At 39.3% G+C, this 27206-nt stretch overlaps 2 protein-coding genes across 3 annotated transcripts; both read right to left on the bottom strand.

Moving 5' to 3' along the window:
* Window positions 1–275: 275 nt before the first annotated feature.
* Window positions 276–16598, bottom strand: LOC311294960 (galactose-specific lectin nattectin-like). 2 transcript variants are annotated; one of them, XM_084416087.1, is made up of 6 exons: window positions 16075–16598; window positions 15494–15561; window positions 15323–15408; window positions 1031–1156; window positions 742–853; window positions 276–556 (listed from the first exon to the last, which is right to left on the bottom strand). In XM_084416087.1, exons 1-6 carry the CDS (start codon window positions 16203–16205, stop codon window positions 489–491), a joined length of 591 nt encoding a protein of 196 aa, XP_084272213.1. In that variant the 5' UTR covers window positions 16206–16598; the 3' UTR covers window positions 276–488. The 2 variants fall into 2 exon arrangements, with proteins under 2 accessions (XP_084272213.1, XP_084272212.1); XM_084416086.1 differs by lacking the exons at window positions 276–556; window positions 742–853; window positions 1031–1156 and adding exons at window positions 13385–13582; window positions 13766–13877; window positions 14055–14180 and having other exon boundaries at window positions 16075–16418.
* A 1325-nt stretch (window positions 16599–17923) lies between these two features.
* LOC311295564 (SLAM family member 9-like) lies at window positions 17924–19512 on the bottom strand. Its single transcript, XM_084417036.1, has 3 exons — window positions 19213–19512; window positions 18675–18980; window positions 17924–18441 (listed from the first exon to the last, which is right to left on the bottom strand). The coding sequence occupies exons 1-3, from the start codon at window positions 19496–19498 to the stop codon at window positions 18305–18307; spliced, it is 729 nt and encodes a 242-aa protein (XP_084273162.1). The 5' UTR covers window positions 19499–19512; the 3' UTR covers window positions 17924–18304.
* Window positions 19513–27206: the final 7694 nt, after the last annotated feature.

Here is a 27206-nt window from a genome sequence, read left to right as displayed (position 1 = left end):
TTTTATCAATTTTTGTTTTGTTTGTTTCATGGATTGCTCAGCTAAACAGGACAATAAGTGACTTTTAACGACTATTATTCCTTTTAATTATACTAATGTCTCATTAAACCTGTACAAATGTATAAAACTGATCAGAGATCATGTAAAACCATAGACATTTGTTTAATCTCACTGAACCCAGGTTGCTTCTCAATATCCCTCCTCGTCTCCTCGCTCCTCCATGCTACAGCTGCCAACTTTTGAGTTTAGCTTTTAGGTTAAAAATTACAACTCAATTAAATATAATGTGTTTTTTATTATGCTGTAATAACAACGTTATAGTATTTTTACATACATGAATTTGAGTCATTTGTGGAGTGTTTTAGAGAAGATATGGAAAAGAGATTAAAGTTTAGAAGAGATTTGATTTCAGAATAACATTTTTGTAATATTGGAAAAATGTAGTAAATGTAGTTAAATCAAAGTAACTGTGGAGCAGGATGACGGTCTCACAGGTCCTTAACACAGATATAGGACAATGATCTTGAGCAGGGTATATCGTTCCAGCAACGGTTAGCTGTAAGGTGGAGTAATGCAATAAGTTATTCATTAAAGTGGTGTTAGAATCAAAATTAAATAGATCGTTCAACTGAAGGCACTTTGTGAAATCCAAATGAGTCATTTCATGTTACTGTATGATATAAAATTGAATTGTAAATTATAACTGAAAGTATTTAAAAAAAAATCTGACTGTATTCTTACAGGAATTGTTGATCTCCAAACAGTGCTCGGCACGATTGTAATTGTTAGGTTCTCCAGCGCACCAGTGGGTATACAAAAACACAGTTCCATCACTCCACAACCAGTGTCCTTCCTAAAGAGTGAAGAGAGTGAGTACAAAGAGTGCACTACTGTTGTCAGACTAAATTTTTATTAAATTCAGATTTGAAATCAAACCATCTTCCTTAGAAACTTTGCCTTTACTGTTTAAAGCAGAATTTTTAGTTTAGACAAACAAATAGGTCTCTTTAGGACACAAAATTGAACTTACTTGTACAGCATCATGAGCACCAATCCAAGAACGTGTGGAAGAAGAAGGCAACAGACTCAGCAGGAAATCATTTTCCAGTTTATTACGCACAGATGCGAGATTCGCACCAAGACTTTGACAGTTTCTCTAAAGAGACAGATTTATTTTTTATTGTCAATACAAAATCTTAGCTTAAAGCAAAAGTAACAACATTTTAGACATTTGCAAATAGTCTGCTCTAATTGATTATTTGCTCAGTACCAGTTTTCTGTACTATTTATTTGCAGAAAATAATTTTTTACTATAAAAAATAGCATTCCCACTTTATAGTAAGTGTCTTTAACTAATATCACTGAAATAAAATGACTTGTAGGATTTACTTGTTAAAATCCTCATGACAATTTACACAGTTTAAGTACATTTTGCTTCTGCTCTGTACAACTTCATTTTATAGTGTTGTTAGAATCAAAATAAATTCTAACTTTTATTTTTATTATCAAAAGACAGATGTAAAGACATGTATGTACACAATAAGTGCATTGTCAAATGATTCATTTAAACTGTTAGAAATGATTCTGTGAAGTAAAAAAATAGTTTACTTGTTATTATCAAGTAAAATCTACTTACTATTGGACTTAAAATTAGTTTGACATTTAATTGACACTTAACATTTAATTGAAGTATTAAGGATATATTACCTAGTAATATTTAATTTATTTAATTTCACATATAGAATTAAGTAACATCTACTTAAATTTAACAAAATTAACTTTTTCATAATGTGAAAAATCAACATTATTAATTAGTAATGCCCCAGTGCATGATGGGAATACCAGTATAATAAAAGTTGAGTAGGTTTTACTTAATTTTATATCGTTGATATTTACGGTTTAATTTCCACAAGCTTGAATTTAGTACTAATATATAATTATTGCCTGAACTTTTTCATGTAGAAATTACTTTTTTTTTTTTTCTGCAGTATTTACTTCACCACAGAATCATTTTTATCAGTTCAAATGAATCATTTGACAATGCACTTACTGTGTACATACATATCTTTACATCTGTCTTTTAGATGTAATTAAAGACACCTAATATAAAGTGTGACCAAATCATCTTGTTGTACACATTACCTCTGCTGTGATCCAGTTAGTTGGATGAGAAAAGTACTTGTAACATCGGAGTCCAAATTGTTTCCATCTATCAGGGCATTTTCTGGCTAAATCAACTGAGTCCAGTCCATTAACATTTCTTGTAACATTCACTGCAAAGAATGTTTTAATTTTCATTTATGTATCTTATTTTATGGTTTTGTGATTTTGTGCTGAAAATATGTGTACTTTATACACTGTAAACCCCTTATTAATTGTGCAAATATTAGTCAATGGGATATTGTACATTTCCAAAATGTTTTTAAATAGCAAGGTTAAAAAAAAAAAAATCTCCCCATGGAGAAGATAATGAACAGAAGCAGACAACTTTTCAGCATTGCCATGATGAACCTGAAAGTAATAAGCAGGAACAGTTAAATGTCTGCGTGCACTCATATGCTGCACACTGCGATTCTCAACGCATTTAAACACAAAGCACAAAAATACTTCAGGAAGAACATTTATTCAGAACTCACTTTGGCTGTTAAATTGTTGCCATCAGAATCTCAGAGGAAGATTTTGTGAAGCACCAGAGCCTGTGTAACACCATAACATTCTCATATTTACTGAATAAAGATGGGTCATATTTATACACATAATATCAGACAATAACATCCGGGTGTCCTGGGCAAAGATCAAACTTTATAATTTCTAGCATATTAGTTATAGATTTATAGTAGTAATTAAGAGATGTCAAATGTTCAAATGTATGTGCGTGTCTTGAGTTCCTGTTTGTGTGCGAGACCAGTGTTCAAGGTCTAGTTCTTCACTGAAAAAAAAACTTGTGCAAGTTTTTGCACTCATATTGTTTAAGGAAATGTCACATGTATGGAATTAACTAAGTTAGGACAAATTAATAAAGTAAATTTAACTTGGCCAGTTAGGGTTTGTGGAGTAATTTCTACTTACTCATTTGAAGTTTACTTTGCAATACTCTGTTTCAAGTACATTTCACTCACTCTTTGTTTGTAAATTCTACTCAATGTAGCACTGATTTCCTCAAAGGGCGTCACTTCGAGGAAATCCATTCTATATGTCATAAAACCACAAGTTACTGATCATAACAACGATAACATAACAACAACAATAAGATAAGATAGACTATGGCCTAAATAGATGGCCTAGATAGATAGATATCTTGAAAACTATTCTAACTATCTATTCTTTAAGAGTTCTCCTAAATGGCAGTAAAAGTTCTTATTTAAGAGTTTCCTCTTAAAACCTATTCACTAAACTGCTGAGATCAACTTTTACTCAGGAATACCATTTTCACATAAAGTTTTTAAAATGTTTTGGTTTTTAAACTGTCGAAGGTAACTTGGTGAGTTGGCTCTCGGCTGTGTGTATGCCTCCTCTCGAGCTGATTAGACCGTTTGAACATGCTCCTCCTGAAATTTGCTTATAAATTAATTTTTTTTTGCTTGAATTCTGCAATCTCTCAAGATGCAGACATTTAAGAGGCACTTAGCCTACATTATTAAAAACTTATTTGAATATGGAAACATTTTTATTTTAAAATATTAATTTGAATATGGCAACATGATACCTCGTTCTACAATATTTCTATCACTGAGAGACTCCTCACCCATCAGCCAATCACTGTGGTCATAGTTAGTTATTCACCCACAAGTTGTTTCAAACCTGTATGAATTTCTTTCTTCTGTTGAACACAGGAAAATATTTTGAAGAATGTTGGTAACCAGACAGTTGATGAACCCCATTGACTTCCATAGTAGGAAAAAAAAATACTATGGAAGTCAATGGGGTCCATCAACTATATATCAGCTTGTGAGTGTGAGGCACAAACATGAGCCCAGCACTTCCCATAATAAAATAAAGACTTTTGAATGTTTTGTTCATCAATAACTTCACGCATTCAGTCGCTATGTGATAGCTCAACGTGGAAAACTGCGTTAATGATAAATCGGCTGATTTTCTGACACAGTTTGAGTCCCATGACAAGTATTTTATTGCTGTTTTTGTTAAACAAACTTTTGCCATTGCAAGTAATGAAATCTCTTATGTTTTCATCTTTACATTAATACCAGCATCATGTAGTGCAAATGTTTAATTGTAATGGACGTATTGCACAGGCTTTTTGAATCAACGAACAGCTCCATCTGTTTATTTACCAGTATAAAACTTCAGGTCGAGTTTTTTTAAAAGATATTTGAGGTGCAGAAGGCCAAGCAAAACCCATAATCATTACAAAGAGTAAAGATCAAGCGCTTAACAAAGGTCTACGTCCGTTGATTTGAATAGCTTGTTTTCCCCTACAGCATAAACGGATATGACGTTTTTGTGGGCATTCCCAGTAATCACGACCAGCTGTGTCAGAAATCGTCCCCTATACCTTTAAATAGGGTATGGATTGCCGCTGCTTTCACCACTAGCCGTTCAGCTAATCCCGCCTTTTTGCCCATTTTCGTTTATCCGGGAGTGACGTCATAACAAGATGGCGATGGCTGGCTCCACCGGTCTCAGAAGTTGAAATGCTCTTCCAGTCTTTGATCCGGTCTTTAAAGATGTAATATCTGTAATGTTTATGATGAACAACTTTGATTCTTTTATTATACCCTTAAATTATCATTTAGGCCTATGTATGATTCTGTTTATCAGTTCAATAAGAAATATTCAGTTTTCTGTTCAATTCTACAGGGATTTATTGGTGTGACATATTTTTACACTTGGATTTGTGGGGTTGCTGCATATAATTATAGCCTACAACAAAATGAAAACAGCAACATAACTAACATGGAACATAAAATGACATATTCAAGAATACTTATCGTGGTTTTGGCCACCAGATGGCCCACCAGATGGCCCAATACACCAGATTTGAGTAATGAACCCTTTACAATCCAGTTCAGAGTAAAACATTTCAAACACTAAACAATTAGACCACACTCATTTTAAAACAATATTTGCAATATATGTCACACTATTTATAATGTCTGTTCTGTTTTCTCCTGTCATCCTCTTGCAGCTCTGACGTCATTGACCAGAAGAACAGCAGCAGCCGCAGAAGCCACGCCCATCAGCGCAGTGACGACCAATCGCAGCACAGCTTCAACAGAATCACAACAGGGGGCGTGGCCTTCTGGAGAAACTAATGAAACAAATGATAAATTAAAAATTAAGATTTTCAACAAGCTGACATTAGTCTCTGTCATGACCTAAAAAAGATCTTATTTTGTGCTCCACACAAGAAAAAGAAGGTAAAAACTGTTCAGAAAGACACAAGTAAATGATGACAGAAGCTCCTACATTCTTTAAGTCATCCTAAGTTATCAGTCTCGAATCAACAAATTAATTCATTGAATATATCATCAGAGCTGTGGTACCTGCACATGTGTGACAGAGTGTGTTGATGTCCAGATGTGTGGTCTGGTTGCTGATGGGATTGTTCAGCACACAGCTGTAGGTGTTTTTATCCTGATATTCCACCTCCAGAGGTAGAGAGAGACTGATGCTGAGATCACACACACTGATGCTGGACAATACACTGATTCCTGCGTACCAGGAGAGAGTCGCATCACTCACATTCAACACTGATGAACACACCAATGAACATGATGATGATGATGATGATGATGATGATGAAGATGAACATTGTGAAGAGTTACTGATGATGACAGGAACAGGCAGATGAGCTGGAAAAGAGAGAAAAGTGAATAGTTTAGAAAGTGTTTATTGCAGCAGCAGTGTCAGTCAGTGTCTCGTGTGATCTTCATTCCTCTCATTATACATATAAACAATTATTATTTACACACATTGAGAAATATAAGAGAGGAAAATGATGCTTAATTGAAACGATTTCGTCATTTTAATAATTAAGATATGCCCACTTTGATGCTAAAAACAGATATTTAACTCACCATAGACAGTAAGATTGAAACTCTTTCCCACATTGTTGATCAGTAGTTTATAATCTCCAGTATGTTCAGTTGTGGTGTTTGTGATGGTCAGAGATCCAGTTTGATCGTCCAGCTTCAGTCTGTCTCTGAATCTCCCATCAAGATCATCATCATATACAGTGATTCTGTCGTCCTGTACATTGATTTCAGCTATTAAAGTGTTTTCATCTCCAAACCTCCACAGAATCAGATCATCATCCATCATCTCAGTGAGATCAGAGTTTAGAGTGACTGAATCTCCCTCCATCACTGACACTGACTTCACTGCATCTGTGTCAGCAAACACACCTGGAGAACAGAGTTGATCACAGATTAAGGGTCTCAAATCATTTAAATAGACCCGTTTTGTAACTCCAATGAAGAACAGCAGCACAGAGACAGAAGTAGCTGTTTACAGTAGCTGTAATATTTTTTGTAATGTTATTTTAAGTTATCAATACACTGTTATTACAATACAGATTATCTGTGGGAGGAGCCACACGGGAGATCTCATCTTAAATCTGATTGGTTCCTTCAGTGCCTCTGCTCTGGAGAATGAAGGGTTAAGGGAAGCCAAATAGAGCAAATCAGGAAAAGCAGATGAAAAACACTCCACTAATGTTTCACAGAGAAACATAAGATCCAAATGCACATATGAAAATATAGATCTCTCTTAATATCCAAACCTAGTATTAATGTTTCATTGTATTTTTTTATTAAGAAACCAGAAACTATACACAACAAACAGTAAAATAAACTTCAGAGTAGCAAGATTAACCAAAAATCATTTGATGTCATTGTTTCCAAACTGATTCTGCTGTTTTTGCCCCGTGATATAAATGAGTTTTTTGGTTAGTTTCAGTTTGGGTTGAGCATCTTTTATCTGAAATCTGATCAAAAGTACTTATAATGGCTCTGTATTAAATCTCTGTAAATATAATGCATTAAAACTAAAGTCTTAAAATGAATATGATTAACTCACCGACCAGACGGCACACGCAGAACAACACACACATGTGAAGCATTTTCAGAGAATAGCACTATATGTGAACACTTCAGAGACAGAGAGACTGTGAACTAACAGGACAGTGTTAAACTGTGAGATAGTGTTACTGCGTCTGATTCTCCACCAATAATATTTGAGACCGCCCTCTTACTGTACACGTACTGCTACTCTTCCACTGGTTATTAATATTCATCTGTATTAGTATTGCACTGTTGTAGGTGGCGGACCGGACACAATACCTTTTCAGTTTTTTGTTTGTTTGTTTGTTTGTTTTGCGAGCAGCCATATATTTCTAATATTTTATTGTAGGCCAATAATCAATATTTTGCAAATAATGTGTGAAGGTCTTAGGATGGTCACTAAGGGTTACTAACTAACACTAAATTTGTTTTCCATCAGTCGATCACACACACACACAAACCACACGTCTGAAGACACACTGATGCTGAAGGTTTATTTTCATCAACACATCAAACCACATCTCTGTACTGAAGTCAGCAGAGGTTTACTTTGAGCTGCTCGAGTCCAAGTCAACCACACTCATGTATGGTCTATGCTTCTTGTGTGCTTTGCTATATATATATATATATATATATATATATATATATATATATTAGTTAAATATATTTCTTTGAATCCTGCTGCTCATTATCACATTTCATGATTAACAACTTGAATCCACATGCAGTTTAATCTAAAAACATTCTGTTCTGTCATTTCCTCTGCATGATAAAAAAAAAAAAAATCAAGTTTATATACTGAAAATACTGTGCAGAACATTTACTGTTTTTACAGGACAGATCAATAAAACAAAAATATATTTAAATTACAAACACTTTTTATTTATTTGTATAGCGCTTTTCACAATACACATCACTTCACTTTTTAAATTCTGTGATTATTTATTTACTTTGTAACATTTTGATTCTGACATGTCTGTAAAAACACAAGAGCTTTCAGAACAACTGAACTTCCCCATGCTGACTGCACTAGGCCTGTAGGAGGCATAAACTCCATCTGTCATAGAACACACAAACACAAGAAGAAGAAGTATTGCTGATATGTCATGCATAGAGCATCATCGCCAATAATATAATCCATCAGCCGGAAAGCGTACCTTCCCCGGGCGCCGCCATTGATTAGCGGACCATCACCTGCTGTTAGCATTCCATTGACTCCCATTCATTTTGGCGTCACTTTGACAGCAAATATCTTTACATCTGAGGTATTTAAATAACACTTTGTTAAAATGTATTCCGTGAGTAATGTGCATATTTCACACTTTCAAAAGTGTTATTTTAACTCCAAAATGGAGGGAGTCATTTATACATTTCGGGAGTGTTAAATGCTTTTTAACAAAAGGAATCTTTCCAGAAATAAAAGCAAAGTATTTAACCTATTGATAACATTGATTGCACATCAAAACAATCCAGAAAGTTAAAATGTAACCTTAGTCTGGGATCATAGTAGAATTATGTTCATTGTAAAGTTAAAAAAAAAAAGGCAAAATGCAAACAATTGTTTTAACAAACTAGTTTTTATTAACAAACAAGTCCCTTTACATCATAGGTTAATTTAAAATAAATGAAAGCAAAATATAGGCATTTGTCATCAGAATTATGTGAAAGCTGCTCATCAAATGGTCTGTATCTTTGTAATAGTTCAAGTCCTGTACATGTCAGTGAATGTAAGTCCTGTGTCAGTGAAGTTGAGTCAATACCTTCGACTTTGCAACAGTACAGCAACAACATTCAACAGATGAAGAACAGTCGAAGGATATGAGTGGATCAGTTGTGTCCAGTTCCTAACAGTAAAGTTCAGTGCATAGTTGTTTCACAGATCAGGAAAGGCTGTGCAGATCCAACTTTCTCAAAATCCTGTAGTGCTGAGTCCCTAGACAACACAAAACCAGACCAATTACAATTAATACTTTGTGTTTTATAAATACAGCAAGTTTATGGTGGAAAAAGTTCAGTCATCTTAAACTTTCGTGACTCAAACAATAAACTATTTTGGTTAGATTAAGACTTGAATTTACTGATTTCCAAGTAAATTAAAGACTTAATTCATCCAAAAATGTAAATTCTGTCATTAATTATTCACCCTTATGTTGTTCCAAACCAGTAAGAGTTTTGCTCATCTTCAGAACACTTCAAGGAGAACTCCGGTCAATTTTAACATTGAGCTCATTTTTTTGTAAATTTGGAGTGCTGTCAGTACAGAGAACAACGACAAAAATCGGTGTTGCCTACACCGTGTTATCCCCTTTTTAAAATTTGCACCCTGTTGACTTCAATGGAGCAAGTTTTAAACCTGCTTTTAGCCTCTTAACATCCTTGATGTGTCATATGATATGAATAAAAATGATGTTAATTCAGCCAGCGCACATACCTGTGTTTTCTTCCTGTTTTCGGTCGAAGTCCATAGTAATCGATTGTCGAGTTCACACGCATAGGTTTAGTTACCTATGATCACGCATGTGAACTCGACAATCGATTACTATGGACTTCGACCGAAAACAGGAAGAAAACACAGGTATGTGCGCTGGCTGAATTAACATCATTTTTATTCATATCTTTCATATCTACTGCAGTCAGATTCACCCGTGTTCACCCCGAAGGAATCACTCACATTCGCTGTGCACTTGTAATGACACATCAAGGATGTTAAGAGTCTAAAAGCAGGTTTAAAACTTGCCTCATTGAAGTCAACAGGGTGCAAATTTTAAAAAAGAGGATAACACGGTGTAGGCAACACCGATTTTTGTCGTTGTTCTCTGTATTGACAGCACTCCAAATTTACAAAAAAATTAGCTCAATGTTAAAATTGACCGGAGTTCTCCTTTAAGATATTTTTTATAAAATTTCTGTCCCTTCATCGACAGCCTATTCAATGACCACTTCCAAAGCCACGGAAAGGTATAAAGGAAATCATAAGTAATCAATGTGACTCAAGTGGTTTAACTTCAAATTTTTTTTTTTTTATGAAGCAACAAGAGTGCTTTGTTTGCACGAAAAAAAAAAAAAAAAAAAAAACTCAACTTTATTTACAAATTATTAATCTTCGCTGCACACTCACTTAACAACATCTGCTTTCACATCAACAACATGCACAACTCGTAATGTTCTCATGAACGCATGTTGGAAATTAATATTTTATAAATGAAGTGGTAAATGTTTTGTTGCTGCAAACACAGCACTTGCGTAGTTTAATAAAAATGTAAGTTAAACCACTGGAGTCGCATGGAGTACTTGATGTACCTTTACACCTTTCTGGGTCTTGAACGTGGTATTTGCGTGGACTGTCAATGGAGGGACAGGAAGCTCTCAGATTTCATTAAAAATATCCTCATTTGTGTTGTGAAAATAAAAGAAAGTCTTACATGTTTGGAACGAGATGAGGGTAAGTAATGATATAATTTCAATTTGTAGGTGAACTAACCCTTTAGGAATAAATTTAGACACGCACCTTAAAAAAACTCACTAAATAGTCAGCTGACGGAAGAATCTTTGTTCCCTTCTTGTGACTTTGTGATGTTGGAGGCAGGTGATGGGCAGAGATTTCCCAGTCAGTTGAGTCTAAAATTAAAAAACAAGAAAACATCTAAACATCTGTAAAGTAATTTGACAGGACAAATTCAAAATGAGTGTTATGAAACAAAAAATCTAGTTATACCAAATAGCAACAAAGCTATGATTATTTTTTGTTTATGCACATGATTATCTCATATGTTATCTGTAAAATCTGACCCTCACCAGGTTCTAGTCTGTAAGTTACAGCCTTTAAAGACCAAGCCTGGTTAGCCTCATGGTGCAGCATGGAAATGCAACACAAATAGCAAAATCAATACATTTAAACATTAAAGCATATCCAAACTTCAACCAAAATTGAATCTGATAAATACATTTTAATAAACATTTAATCTTAAAGATTTACTTACACATTCTAAGAAAATTAGTTTTTCAGTTAACTATAGGTTTCAGTTAAGATAAGTTAAGTTAGGTGTGCTGGCAAACGAGAGTAAAAGATAGTTTGAGGATAAATACACTATGATATTTGCACATCACAAATATTGTCATAAAACAAAATAACATTATAAAATACGTATTGTAAATGAGTTAAAACACTTACTGAGTGTTTTCACTGTTAAAAGCAAACTCCGTGTCTGCACTGCGTCACGAGTCAAAGAAGATGCAGGGCATAACTTACGTCTGTAAGAAAGGTTTAGGCGCGCACATCACTATCGTTATAAAACAATATAATGCCATTAAATACATGTTGTAAATTAGGTTAAAAACACTTACTTTCGGTGTTTCCCCTGTTAACGTTACAACCATCTCGTCCTCAGCTCCGTATTGAGTCAAAGATGTCGCCTTTGAGAAAGGTTTCGGCTCGTTTAAGCATTTAAACTTCTCTATAAATCGATATGTTATAAAATACATATTGTAAATTAGATAAAACACTTACTTTCGTCGTTTCTCTGTTTAAAAGCAACCTCATCCTGGTCTGCTCTGCATCGCGCGTCAACGAAAATGCCTTTCTGAGACCTGTTTAGCCGTTCACAGCACATAAATATTGTAATAAAACAATATGATGTAATAAAAGTTTATAAAATGCATATATAAATGCGATAAAACACTTAATATCTGCGTTTTCCCTCCTCGTATGCCTTGCATCGCGAGTCAAAGAAAATGGCGTCTGTGGGAAAAAAGTTTCTGGTCGTTTCGTCGCGCCCGGCGCGTAAATGTCCCGGATGTAATTAATAACACTCTTTCGGTGTAAATTTAATAACTCTACATATTTACACCAGCCAGAGAGTGCGGTTTACACTAGCAGTGTTAATCCCTTGAAATTCAACACCAGAAAATTAACTCTTTACTCTAAAAGTCCTTAACACCAGGATTTCAACACTGGAGATGTTGCTGTGTGGGCAATAAAATTGTTTACATTTTTCAAGGACATGTCTGCTTGATGCCTACTATATCTAATAAAAAAAAAAAGTAAATAAACGCAGCAGTTCATAACAGACATATGCGGTATCTTATCTCCTTGGTGCTTCAGCTTTGTTTTCTGCAAATATTTTGGATGTTCAACACATAGACACAAACAGAGTGACCCAATTCCTTCCACAAGCTTTTCCACTGTGTGTGTGTGTGCACGGTGTACCCCCGAAAGTAGCAGTGGCCACCCCCTGGCCACCCCATGTATAAAACTCTAGTTCCGCCACTGGTCATACACCTCGCCTATTATAATGGCAATTTTCCTACAACAGCATCAAAGGCATAAGAAACATTCAAAGGCAGAATTGTAATAAAGAGAAAAGTTTATTCTTTGGGTAGCTGCAGTTTGTGAAAAGAATCCTCAGTTCGGAAAACAAAATACCTACAGACAAAACAATGCACAGACAATTACAGTTTCTTGGCATTCACTCCTCCTCCCCAGCTCCTTGTAACCCTATCTTGAGACTGGTTTGAACTGGCTTTTCCCCCCTTCGCAGGTCACACTGTTCTTTGTCCCCGAGACACCAAAAGTCCTTCATTTATGACCCAAATTGCCTCCTGTTCCTCTCAGGACAGGGCCTGGTGTGTTATTACTTAAAACCCCCGTATTCATTCAACCAAACTCTTTCCCGTGCTCAGGCGTTTCACTATTTTCCTGGCCATCGGTTTTATTGGCCCACTCTTTCCTGTCTCCCTTCAGCTGCTAGAAAACCTCACAGAAACATGATTAAATGGAATTAACAGCTAGAAAAACAAATGAATATAAGAAACACTAAATTTTTCCACAACACCCATCAAGTGACATTATCACTACTTTCCACCATACACCACACCTATCAAGTAAGGGTATTGTTGGCAGTGGAAACGCTAGCCAATTCATGGTTTTCCGACCCGAACCATACCGTACCACTCAATGGAAACGAGCCATTAGACTTCTAAATCTAATCACATTCAAGGAACATACGCACAGCAAGAACCAATCACAGCCGTTCAACGGCTCTGAAACCAATCAGGATTAGTCACGTGTGTTATTCGTTTTTTTCAAAAAAAAAGTAGCCTACAACATTTTTGGACAACATTTAAACATCTTTGGAAAATGTATCTATATGCAATTAAAATAATATGTTCATATCCTTGTGGGAATTTCAGTAGTAAAAACATCATGTAATGGACAACAGCCTAGCCCTTAAAGGTGGAATCAGTGATTTCAGGCCCAAAAAATATATATTTTTTTTTCCTAACGATCCACTAGCTGCCCGCCCCATAAGCATGCCGTCAAAAAAAAACACGTCTCTGTAGGCAGCCTAGGCTCTGAGATCTGCACGCAAAACAAATGGTTTCACCAAACACTCAAACACAAACACTGTCCATTTATTTATTTTTATTTCACGTTTTTAATGTACAATATTATACTATTATGCCACGGCTGCCACGTCTATTCCACGGCTCCACCTTCCCTGGCTTTTCACAGATATAGGAGAATGAGCTTGAACAGGGCGCATCGTTCCAGCAACGGTTAGCTGCAAGGTGGAATATTGAAATCAGTTATTCTGATCATATGGTGTTGTTAGAATCACAATAAAATAGATTTCATAAATAGCTACTGTTGGATTTGAGATTATAACTGAAAGTATATATAAAAAGATAAAAAGTTAAAAAAAAAAAAAAGAAAAAAAAGAAAAAAAAAAAGACTGCATTCTTACAACTAAAGTTGATCTCCAAACAGTTCTCGGGAACACCAGCATTGTTAGGTTCTCCAGCACACCAGTTGGTATACAAAAACAGAGATCCCTCACTCCACAACCAGCGTCCTTCCTAAAAGAGAGTGAATACAAAGAGTGCACTACTGTTGTCAGACTTCAGGAAGAAGCGGATTAAGGCCAGATTTGAATTCAAACCATCTTCATTAGAAACTTTTCACTAAAATTTCTGCTTTAAACAGTAAATGCAGACAAACAAATAGGTATCTTTAGGACATACAATTGAACTTACTTGTACATTATCATTAGCACCAATCCAAGAACGTGTGGAAGGAGAAGGCAACAGACTCAGCAGGAAATCATTTTCCAGTTTATCATTCACAGATGCAAGATGCGCACCAAGACTTTGACAGTGTCTCTAAAGAGACAGATTTTTTCATTGTCAATACAAAACCAATTCTTTGTTAGAATAAAGCAAAGTCTGATTTACTTGATAATGAATTAAGTTCATTTTACTGCTACTGCTCTGTACAACTGTTATCAAGTAAAATCTACTTAATATTGGGCTTAAAATTAGTTTGACATTTAAATTATACTTAACATTGAATTGAAGTACTTACGTAAATATTACTTTATATTTAATTTCACATGTAGAATTAACATCTACTTAGACTTTAGTAAATTTAACTTTTTACTCTGACAATATAATACTGAATTAAAGCACACATTTAAAGTGTATGCTTTTAGAAACATTTTAATACAATAGATATTGAATAGATTACATATTGAATCTATACATTGAATCACCTGAACACCTGTTTTGTTTTGTTTACTGTTTTTACTCTGGTAAAAGTGCCCATGTGACGTTGTTTGTGCGTCGTGACTTGTTAAGTTTCGCTTGACTAAACAGGAGGCTGGGACCTGCTGTATCCAATAAAGAGGTATTAGGCGTGTATAAAATAGGTTAGTGCACCGCGGCAGCAGTCCTCATCGTGTAAACAATGCTTTGAAACAATGGGTATTATGAAAAGCGCTATACAAATAAATTTGAATTGAACACCTCAATACTTGGTTGGTACACAATACACAATGACGGTAACTTTCGATAGATTGTTTGAGTGATTGTGTAGTTGAGTAGAAAATTAATTCAGATTATACAAAATGCAAGTTACTAAACCTGCCAACAAAAGCGATGATTAAAAAGGTGTAAATACAGCTGAAAAAACAGTGAAGTCAACATTATTAATTATTCATGCCACAGTGCATGATGGGAACACCAGTATTATAAAAGTTGAATAGGTTTTACTTAATTTTATATTGTTGATATTTAAGATATTATAGAATTGACTTTGTCTTGCCTGAACTTAACTTTCCCCATGTAGAAATTATATTAGTTTTTTTCTGCAGCATTTACTTCACTAGAGAATAATTTTTATCAGTTTAAATTAATAATTTGATACAATACACTTATTGCGTACATGTCTTTAGACCTGTCTTTTAGATGTAGTTAAAGACACCTAATATAAAGTGTGACCAAATCATCTTGTTGTAACACTTTACCTCTGCTGTGATCCAGTTAGTCGGATCAGAAAAGTATTTGTAGCATCGTATTTGTAGTCCAAATTTCGTCCAGTCAGTGGGGCAAACTGTGTCCAATAAAAGAAATATTGTACGTTTCCAAAAAGGTTTTTAAACAGCAAGGATTTTTACTAAATAAAATGTCTTGGTTACCTTGTGTATCCCCCATGGAGAAGATGATGAAAAGAAGCAGACAACATTTCAGCATTGCCATGATGAACCTGAAGGAAAAGTTAAATGTCTGCATGCACTCATACGCTGCACACTGATATTCTCAACACATTTAAACACAAAGCACAAAAATACTAAAAAACATTTATTCAGAACTCCGGTTGTTAAAGTGTTGCCGTCAGAATCTCAGAGGAAGATTTTGTGAATAGCCAGAGCCTGTGTAACACCAGAACAGTCTCATATCAATTGAATGAAGATGGATCATATTTATACACATAATATCAGGCAATAACATCCAGGTTTCCTGGGCAAAGATCAAACTTTACCATTTCTGGCATATTAGTTATAGATTTATAGTAACAATTAAGAGAGTTCAAATGTTAAAACACGTGCATGTCTTGAGTTTAAAATCTAGTTCTTCACTGAAAAAAAAAACTTGGAAAAAGTTTTTGCACTCATATTATTTAAGGAAATGTCACATGTACTGAATTAACAAATTAAGACAAATTAACAAAGTAAATTTAACTTGGCCAGTTAGAGTTTGTGGAGTAATTTTTACTTACTCAAGTATTTCTGAAAGCAACCCACGTGTAGCAGCACAAACAGCCTTCTTCAGAGTGTGCTTTCCAACCAAACAATTTCCTCTTTTATGTGTGCTAATTAGAAACACCTGAGTGACATAATACATGCACATACAGAGAAAGTCCACTAGGTGGCTACATTGCAAATTGAATCCAAAGACCAAAAAAAAAAAAAAAAAAAAACTATTATGATGAAAGACAAAAGTAGGCTAGACACAGAAAGCATATATCACAAAAAAGGACTGAAGTCTATTTCTTCATTCAACCCAGGGTATACTGTGGCCTGTAGCTCATAGAATGTTTCTCTCTGTAAAATTTACTTTAATCGGTCACCACCCCGAATACTTTTTTAATCATTTGTAAACCCTCAACCATTAGGGCTTCTGGATTATATTGAGCACATTTTGGAAGTGTTTTGCCATAGGGTAATCTAAATGAGCTTTTCTAATGGCATTTTTATGCTCCGATACTCTGTCTTTAAGACGTCTCTTGGTCCGGCCTACATAAAAGCATCCACATTTGCATGATAACCTATATACCACAAAAGTAGTATTGCAATTAATGAATGCTTTTATGTTGTACATCTTATGTGTCTTGCAATTACAGAATTATTTGCCTTCTTTAGAACAATGATTACAAGACCCACATTTGTAAGTACATTTTAACTGTCTGTAAAGCCAAGTAATCTGTTTTTTGGCAGGAAGATGACTAGGTACTATCTTGTAGTGTGAAACTAATTTTTGGAGATGCAGAAAAAACTTTAAGAACAGGATCACTCTTGTACAGTTTCTGTGTGATAGCCCCTTTCCTAAAAATTGGTTAGACATGACTTTAGCTTGCACTTCAGATATTCATTATCGGTATCACAAATACGTCTTCTCCAACAAGTCTCCATACACAAGTTCATGTCGGTATTTGTTCTAAAGTGGACAATGGTTCTACCCTCTCCAAAATATTTGAATATCATGTAAAAGTTTATTTATTTCCATAATTCCATAAAAAAACGTTAAACTTCTATAGATTATAGATTCAGGGCCCACAACTTAAACGATTTGAAGTATTTAGTTGTTTATTTGTACATAATTTGGGCTTCCAGCTCATAAAACCCACGGAAACAGGATTTCAAAACATTTGAATATTACATGAAATCACACAGTAATACCATGGTCATTGAACCAGGTTTTGGTTCTTTTGGCAGTGTGGGCAGTTGCAAATCGGTCCTTGCAATGAACCACTGCTTCGGAGCTTGTATCATTATGTCACTAGTCACGTGAAAATGACTTCTGAAGCAAACACACTGGTTCACTCCTGTAGTGAACCACCTGACTGCTTCGACAGCCCAACCCAGTGTTGACAGGTTTGAAACCTGGCGGCTGTATTTCTTTTAAAAGTGAAGCCAAACCATGGCAACACCGTGGGTTGTAGTAGTCGGTGTCTCTAAAGCTGGTGAAATTGTTTTTAAAAAAAAAAAGAAATTGCCTTTCACCAAAGACTGTGGAGAAAAAAATATTTCTGAATAAAACCATACGTCCATATTTTCATACTGTCTATGGCTCCGAACCACTGATTCAAAACAAAAGATTTGGAAATGTTTAGAAGCTTCATGAAGCAGTGTTTTGAAAATGCCCATCACCATACAGATTAATGAATGTGGTTACTCTGTATCATCAAAACAAGGTCAAAAGTCTCAGAAGTTGAAATGCTCTTCCAGTCTTTGATCCCGTCTTTAAAGATGTAATATCTGTAATGTTTATGATGATCAGCTTTGACTCTTTTATTATACCCTTAAATTATCATATGTATGATAGTTCAATAAGCACTATTTAGTTTTCTCTTCAATTCTACAGGGATTTATTGGTGTGACATAGTTATACACTTGTATTTGTGGTGTTGCTGCATACAATTATAGCCTACAACAAAATTAAAAAAAGCAACATAACATAAATTAAGAAAAGATAAAAAACAACAACACTGCAGTGGAAAAGAAATGTAAAATGGATGACATTAAAGAATAAAATGAAATATTCAAGAATACTTATAGTATCGTTTTTGCCACCAGATGGCCCAATACACCAGATTTGAGTAATAAAGCCTTTACAATCCAGTTCAGAGTAAAGCATTTCAAACACTACACAATTAGACCACACTCATTTTAAAACAATATATGCAATATATGTCACACTATTTATAATGTCTGTTCTGTTTTCTCCTGTTATCCTCTTGAAGCTCTGACGTCATTGACCAGAAGAACAGCAGCAGCCGCAGAAGCCACGCCCATCAGCGCAGTGACGACCAATCGCAGCACAGCTTCAACAGAATCACAACAGGGGGCGTGGCCTTCTGGAGAAACTAATGAAACAAATTATAAATTAAATTAAGATTTTCAAAAAGCTGACTTTAGTCTCTGTCATGACCTAAAAATGATCTTGTTTTGTGCTCCACACAAGAAAAAGAAGGTAAAAACTTTTCATAAAGACACAAGTAAATGATGACAGAAGCTCCTACATTCTTTAAGTTATCCTAAGTTATCAGTCTCGAATCAACAAATTAATTCATTGAATATATCATCAGTGCTGTGGTACCTGCACATGTGTGACAGAGTGTGTTGATGTCCAGATGTGTGGTCTGGTTGCTGATGGGATTGTTCAGCACACAGCTGTAGGTGTTTTTATCCTGATATTCCACCTCCAGAGGTAGAGAGAGACTGATGCTGAGATCACACACACTGATGCTGGACAATACACTGATTCCTCTGTACCAGGAGAGAGTCACATCACACACATTCAACACTGATGAACACACCAGTGAACAATTTGATGATGATGATGATGATGATGATGAAGAACAGTGTGAACAGTCTCTGCTGCTGACAGGAACAGGCAGACGAGCTGAGAAAGAAAAAAGTGAATAGTTAAGAAAGTGTTTATTGCAGCAGCAGTGTCAGTCAGTGTCTCGTGTGATCTTCATTCCTCTCCATATACATATAAAAGATTATTATTTACACATATTGAGAAATATCAGAGAGGAAAATGATGCTTAACAGAAATGATTTCATCATTTTAATAATTAAGATACGCCCACTTTGATGCAAAAAACAGATGAAACAAATATTTAACTCACCATAGACTGTGAGACTGAAACTCTTTCTCACATTGTTGATCTCTAGTTGATAATCTCCAGTATGTTCAGCTGTGATGTTTGTGATGGTCAGAGATCCAGTTTGATCGTCCAGCTTCAGTCTGTCTCTGAATCTCCCATCAGGAACATCATCATATACAGTGATGCTGTCGGCCAGTACATTGATTTCAGCTATTAAAGTGTTTTCATTTCCAATCCTCCACAGAATCAGATCTTCATCCATCATTTCAGTAAGATCAGAGTTTAGAGAGACTGAATCTCCCTCCATCACTGACACTGACTTCACTGCATCTGTGTTAGCAAACAAACCGAACAGAGTCACATATTAATAACTTTGCTGATTTTCTTAAATAGACCATTTTCATTACCAACGGTAATGGAGAACAGCAGCACAGGCACAGAAGTAGCCAGTGATTACATTTTTTCATGATATTATTTTTATTATTTTTTATCACTGTTATCACAATACAGGTGATCTGAGGGAGGAGCCACAGGGGTGATTGTGTCTCATCTTAAATCTGATTGGCTCCTTCAGTGCCTCTGCTCTGGAGAATGAAGGGTCATTGGAAGCCAAATAGTGCAAATCAGGAAAAGTGATTGAAAAACACTCCACTAATGTTTCACAGAGAAACATACTTGAACTAAAAGACCCAAATGAACAGCCTTTAAAACCACTGACTTTACTTTATACTTGCACATACACATATATAGTTCTCTCTTAGTTTAAAAATGTAGTATTAATGTTTCATTGTTATTTTTTAATTAAGAAACCACAAACTATACACAACAAACAGTAAAATAAACGTCAAACTAGCAATATTAACCAAAAATCATTTGATGTCATTGTTTCCAAACTGATTCTGCTGTTTTTGCCCCTGCCCCGTGATTTAAATGAGTGAGTTTTTGGTTAGTTTCAGTTTGGGTAGAGCATCTTTTATCTGAAATCTGATCAAAAGTACTTATAATGGCTCTGTATTAAATCTGTAAATATAATGCATTAAAACTGAAGTCTTAAAATGAATATGATAACTCACCGACCAGACGGCACACGCAGAACAACACACACATGTGAAGCATTTTCAGATAATAGCACTATATGTAAACACTTCAGAGACAGAGAGACTGTGAACTAACAGGACAGTGTTAAACTGTGAGATAGTGTTACTGCGTCTGATTCTCCACCAATAATATTTGAGACCGCCCTCTTACTGTACACGTACTGCTACTCTTCCACTGGTTATTAATATTCATCTGTATTAGTATTGCACTGTTGTAGTTGGCGGACCGGACACAATTCCTTTTCAGTTTTTGTTTTTGCAAGCAGCAGTACATTTTAATATTTTATTGTAGGCCTATGATCAATATTTTGCCATTAAAAGTCTGGAATGGTCTTAGGATGGTCACTAAGGGTTACTAACTAACACTAACTTTGTTTTCCATCAGCCGATCACACACACACACACACAAACCACACGTCTGAAGACACACTGATGCTGAAGGTTTATTTTCATCAACACATCAAACCACATCTCTGTGCTGAAGTCAGTAGAGGTTTACTTTGAGCTGCTCGAGTCTGCAGTGAATCACATTCATGTACGGTCTGTGCTTCTTGTGTGCTTTGCTATAAAAAACATTCTGTTCTGTCATTTCTTCTGCATGATAAAAAAAAAAAAATCATGTTTACATACTGAAAATACTGTGCAGAACATTTACTTTTTTTACAGGACAGATAAGTCCTGTAGTCCTGGAACTTTTTTTATAAGTTCCGCCCCTCACTTTTATCCCGCTGTTCAGAAACTGCTGGCACTGGAGTTCTGCCATAGACAGTATAAGAAATGGACACAGTGACCCCATAGACTTCAAGGGAGAAAAGTGAAGTAAAAGCACTCACTTCCTGATGGTTGAGCGTACTGCGCAGACTCAAACTGAGCTTGATGACGTAGATGTGACGTGAGCAACCCGTCTGTCTTCTAGCTGTGCCAAGAGAAATCTGAATCATTCCCTTCCGAAACTTGCAGAGACGGAGAGTGTGAGTAGGAGCTGTCCATGAGATAGCAGCAGGAGCAACTTTATGACTCTCTATGGGCTTCTCCCTTGACTTTATGCCTCCACGTCCCCCCGATTGACTGCGAGATTCTCCTCTCCTCTTTCTCCTTCTCCTGCTAGATTACCCTCTTGGGTTCTGCAGCTGGAGATCTCTCAATGATGGCTGATAAATGAGCTTGATTGACAGGACTGATTTGATTAGGCTCTTCCCCAAACCTATGTTTGGAACTTTATAACATAAGCCCTTCACAAACTTAAACTATTGTAATGAATTAGGATGCAATTCATGGAGTATCATAGCCTGTTACAGTTTTTGCCCGTTGCTTCAACACTATAGACCCATGCTTAGACTAGAGTAACACAACTTGAAGCTTTTGTTACCATACCTCAAACACATGTACCCATACCTTAAACAAAAGCGCTGCTTTGCACTCTAGTTGCAATTCTGCAACACACTTATTCCTTTATGCAACACACTTGGTCCTAATACTAGTGTCTATTTCATACATAAGACACTTAGTTCAAAAATGAAATCTCAGGGTGCCATTTGGAAAACACATGTATCCAAAATACAAAACACATCGGGTAATTGCAACCACTCAAATATACACATGAAGGCACTTACTTGCAAAACTGAACACCAATCAACCAGCTACAAAAGCCCTCAGTTTAGCCATTTCAAGAACTTTGCAAGCATGGATGGAGGGAGAGCAAGAGGAGGAGGAAGAGGAGGAGGAGGAAGAGGAGGAGGAAGAGGAGGAGGAGGAGGAGGAGGAAGAGGAGGAGGAGGAGGAGGAGGAGGAGGAGGAGGAGGAGGAGGAGGAGGAGGAGGATGCCGCCATGCACGGACCCCTATTTCTGATGATATAAGAGCAACTTTGGTGGACCATGTCATCAACCATGGCCTGACTATGAGGGAAGCTGGGCAGAGAGTCCACCCGCATCTAAGCCGCTTCACAGTGGCATCTGTAATAAGAACATTCCGACTAGAAAAACAGGTATGTCTACCTTCTACTCTACTCAGATGGTATTTACAGCATTGTACTACAGTATATCACATTACCACATCACATGTAGGGTATTGCAGGGTGCTAATGCTCCTTTTGCAGCCAAAGTGGTAGTTTTTGTGAAACATAACATGATGATTACTTACAGTATATTGAGATGTTTCAGTACAATGGATAATACAGTATATACAGTAAAGTACTGTAAGAAAAAGAAGCAAACCGATGACAATTTGTGGTTGTATTTCTCTAGAATGACTAGAAGACCTTCTGGGGGAGTTTTTTTTTCTGATTTATGTCAACGGTGGTTTATTCATGTGTAAGCTGTATTTAGTTGGGTTTTCGGATGTTGTTTGTTTTGAAACCAGCGTGTTAATGCTAGTATGTATGTTTTGTTTGTAGAAGGACTCTTTGAGTATCATCTATTTTCCTGTTTGGTGATGAGGCTCAAGATTGAAATTCTAACTGGAACATGAGTTCCTAATGGACAGGGTCTTCAAGGCCTGACTGTGTTCGTTTGGATGAAAGTCATTGTGGATTGTTACTAATTGTTGCTTCATCTCAGTCACGGGACTATTATTCTGTTCCTCTCCATCACTGCCAATGGAACAATTCATTGTATGATACAAAACATTGGATGAACTCTATGGATCACAGGACAATTGAGAACGTCTCGGTTACGGATGTAACCCTCGTTCCCTGAGTGGGAACGGAGACGTTACGTCGGATGACGACGATTGGGGTTTCGCTTAGAAGCCTATCACCTTCGAGTATTAGAAAACGAGCCAATGGCAATGAAATGCCATGGGTCTGCGGAATTTGCATAGCGTAACTCCGCCCGCCGCAGGGGGTATATAAGGAAGTACGCGAGCACAATGCAGACATGCCTTCGCTGAGGAGCCGAGACTGGCCCCAGGCGTTTTTCAGCGGTACAGCGGAAGTGGCAGGAAGACGTAACGTCTCCGTTCCCACTCAGGGAACGAGGGTTACATCCGTAACCGAGACGTTCCCTTTCGTGGTCACTCCGAGTTACGTCGGATGACGACGATTGGGGTTCCAGTCTAATCACGCCACCTCGGCTGTCTTCCAGTGCCCTGCGTAAGTCTGAGCTCCCTGTTGTGAGACTAGCACGAACGAAGGAGTCCTACTTAACACAGGGATACCAAGGTACACTGGGAAGCATATCTCCAGAGAGAAGTATGCAATTATGCCCAGCCATTGATGGGGGGGACTTAGAATACACATATGGCCAGAGGCTGCATATGGAAGATCACTGAGGTGTCCAGCCGCAGGTGGAATTTTAAACCCCAGGGGTGGCAAGGTGGCTTGCCAAGGGAAAGACACACGCTCACAAGGAGACTTACAGCGGAATACACATGTGGGGGTCGCCCAGAGGGGGGACCATGCACATGGTGGCACCTAGTCAAGCGCAAAAGCTGAGTATGGAATTTTGGCATAACTCAGGCGTTGACATAAGCAGTGCTGGAGGAACTCAGAGCTTATCAGACTCACCTGAGGAAAATATCGCACGTATCCCGTCCGTGGAGGGGAATGGCGAGCAAGCGAAGACACCTGAGCAGAATCTAGCACCGGCTGGTTGAAGCGAGTACATGAGAAGAAACTGGCTCTACTCGGAGATTATAAAATCTCGCGAAAGTGTTGGGTGTCGCCCAGCCTGCAGCTCTACAAATGTCTGTTAGCGAGGCGCCATGCGCTAGAGCCCAAGAGGAAGCCACACTACGTGTGGAGTGGGCTTTCACACCAAGGGGGCACGGACGACCTTGCTGCTGGTATGCCAACGCAATGGTATCCACTATCCAGTGTGATAACCTTTGCTTTGAGAGAGCCTTTCCCTTCAGCTTCCCACCATGACAGACAAAGAGCTGGTCTGAGGTCCTGAAACACCGCGTTCTGTCTACATAAGCACGGAGGGCGCGTACTGGACAGAGCAGTGCCAAGGCTGGGTCTGCCTCCTCCAAGGGCAGCGCTTGCAGGTTCACTACCTGGTCTCGAAAGGGTGTGGTAGGAACCTTGGGCACATATCCAAGCCGGGGTCTCAGGATCACGTGAGAGTCAGCCGGCCCGAATTCCAGGCACGCTTCGTCAACCGAAAATGCCTGCAGGTCCCCTACCCTCTTGATGGAGGCCAATGCAACCAGGAGCGCTGTCTTCATTGACAGGAACTTAAGCTCCACTGATTGCAAAGGCTCAAATGGAGCGCTCTGCAGGGCAGTTAGAACCACTGAGAGGTCCCAAGAGGGAACGAGGGGAGGACGAGGAGGATTTAGTCTCCTGGCTCCCCTCAGGAACCTGACGATCAGGTCGTGCTTTCCCAGAGACTTACCATCGACTGCTTCGTGATGGGCGGCAATGGCGGCCACATACACTTTCAGGGTGGAGGGAGACAGCCTTCGCTCCAACCCTTCTTGCAGGAAGGAAAGCACGACACTGATGGGGCATTTCGAGGGTTCTTGATGTTTAGAAGAACACCAGTTGACGAAGAGGTTCCACTTCAACGCATAGGCATGTCTCGTGGACGATGCTCTAGCGGAAGTGATGGTAGCCACCACCGCAGGTGGTAGGGTACTCAAACCTGCCTCGTCCCGTCCAGGAGCCACACATGGAGGTTCCAAAGATCGGGACGAGGGTGCCATAAGGTGCCCCGTCCCTGAGAAAGGAGGTCCTTCCTCAGAGGAATTGGCCAGGGAGGTGCTGTCGCGAGGAGTACTAGTTCGGAGAACCAGGTCCGGTTGGGCCAATACGGGGCAACCAAAGTGACCTGCTCCTCGTCCTCCCTGATCTTGCGCAAGGTCTGCGCAAGGAGGCTCACTGGGGGAAACGCATATTTGCGTAGGCCCCGCGGCCAGCTGTGCGCCAGTGCATCCGTGCCGAGCGTGCCCTCGGTCAGGGAATAAAACAGGTCGCAGTGGGACGAGTCGTGGGAGGCAAACAGGTCTACCTGTGCGTCGCCGAACTGATCCCAAATCAGCTGAACCGTCCGGGGATGGAGTCGCCATTCTCCAGCGAGAGGCCGAACTCGAGACAGCTCGTCGGCCGCCTGGTTCAGGTGTCCCGGGATATAAATGGCTCGAAGCGACCTCAGATGCTTCTGACTCCATATGAGGAGGTGGCGAGCGAGTTGCGACATACGGCGGGAGCGTAGACCACCTTGATGGTTGATGTACGCTACTGTTGCGGTATTGTCTGATCGGACTAGTACGTGCTGACCCCTGAGCAACGCCTGGAAGCGGTGCAGGGCGAGACGTACAGCCAGCAACTCGAGGCAATTGACATGCCAAAGGCGCTGGGGTCCTGTCCAGGAGCCCGCGGCAGCATGACCATTGCACATGGCGCCCCAGCCCGTGTTGGAGGCATCTGTTGATACAACAACATGCCGGGAAACTCGTTCTAAGGGCACTCCGGCCCGTAGAAAATTGAGGTTCGCCCACGGGGTGAAGGTCTGACGGCAGGCTGGAGTCACTGGGACTTGGAGCGTGCCGTGTTGCCATGCCCACCTCGGGACTCGATCGCGAAGCCACAGCTGAAGCGGTCTCATATGAAGCAATCCCAGCGGCGTTACTGCGGCTGCGGATGCCATATGCCCCAGGAGCCTCTGAAAAAGTTTCAGTGGAACCGCACTCTTGCCCTCGAACTGACGAAGACAAGTCAGCAGTGACTGCGCGCGCTCGCTCGTAAGCTGCGCGCACATGGCGACCGAGTCGATCTCCATACCGAGAAAAGAGATCCTCTGCACGGGGCAGAGTTTGCTCTTCTCCCAGTTGACCCGAAGGCCCAGACGAACTAGGTGCCGGAGCACTAGGTCCCTGTGTTCGCAAACCTGGTCTCGAGAGTGAGCTAGGATCAGCCAGTCGTCGAGATAGTTCAGGATGCGAACCCCGTGTTCCCGGAGGGGAACAAGGGCTGCCTCGACGACCTTCGTAAAGACGCGAGGAGACAGGGCTAGTCCGAAAGGGAGAACCGCGTACTGGTATGCCTGTCCCTCGAAAGCAAACCGTAGAAACGGTCTGTGTCGAGGTAAAATGGAGACATGGAAGTAGGCGTCCTTCAGGTCGATCGCTGCAAACCAATCCTGCGGCCGCACACACTGGAGGATGTGTTTGGCCGTTAGCATCTTGAACGGCAGCCTGTGAAGGGAGCGGTTCAAGACGCGTAGGTCGAGGATCGGCCGTAACCCACCGGACTTCTTGGGTACGATGAAGTAAGGGCTGTAGAAGCCAGACTTCATTTCGGCTGGAGGGACAATCTCGATCGCACCCTTCGCCAGCAGGGTGGCGACCTCCGCTCTCATGACAGGGGCATTGCCACCGACCATAGTGAAGCGGACTCCCCTGAAGCGGGGAGGAGATCGCGCGAACTGAATCGCGTAGCCGAGCCTGATGGTTCTCGCGACCCAGCGGGACAGTCTGGGAAGCTCTAGCCAGGCCTCCAGAAAGTGCACCAGCGGGGTCATACGAACCACAGACGTACCGTCGGTGGGGCAGCGAGGCGGAATGACCGGCACCGGCGAGGGTGGCATAGCGGCCCTGTGCGGGGGCACGGTCATTAACCGCGTCCTGCCAGAGGAGGCCAGGGGAGGGCGCGCGTCCCACGGGGGCGTGCTCTGGCAGGGGTCTGGCGACAGAGGGGGATGAGAGGAGCGAGGCCCGTGGGCGGCGCGTGCTGTCATCCCGCACCTCTGGGACAGAGGAGGGCGGCAGTGGCGGGACCCGAGGGTGGCGCGCACTGCGGCCCTCGGGCTCTGTGGGCTCAGGATTGGGATTTTCGATTCTGTCTTTAACCACATTAGGGTGCTGCCCGTCGTGGGACGAGCAGCGGGGAGTGGAGAACAAAAGATTCTCCCCCGGCCCTCCACCGGGGGAAGGAGTGGCCCTGCTACCACCTCCTGAACAGAAAGGAAAGCCAATC

The sequence above is a fragment of the Rutilus rutilus genome, assembly GCF_951802725.1.
Source record: "Rutilus rutilus genome assembly, chromosome: 8".
NCBI lineage: Eukaryota > Metazoa > Chordata > Actinopteri > Cypriniformes > Leuciscidae > Rutilus > Rutilus rutilus.
This window is presented reverse-complemented; position numbering and strand designations above follow the sequence as displayed.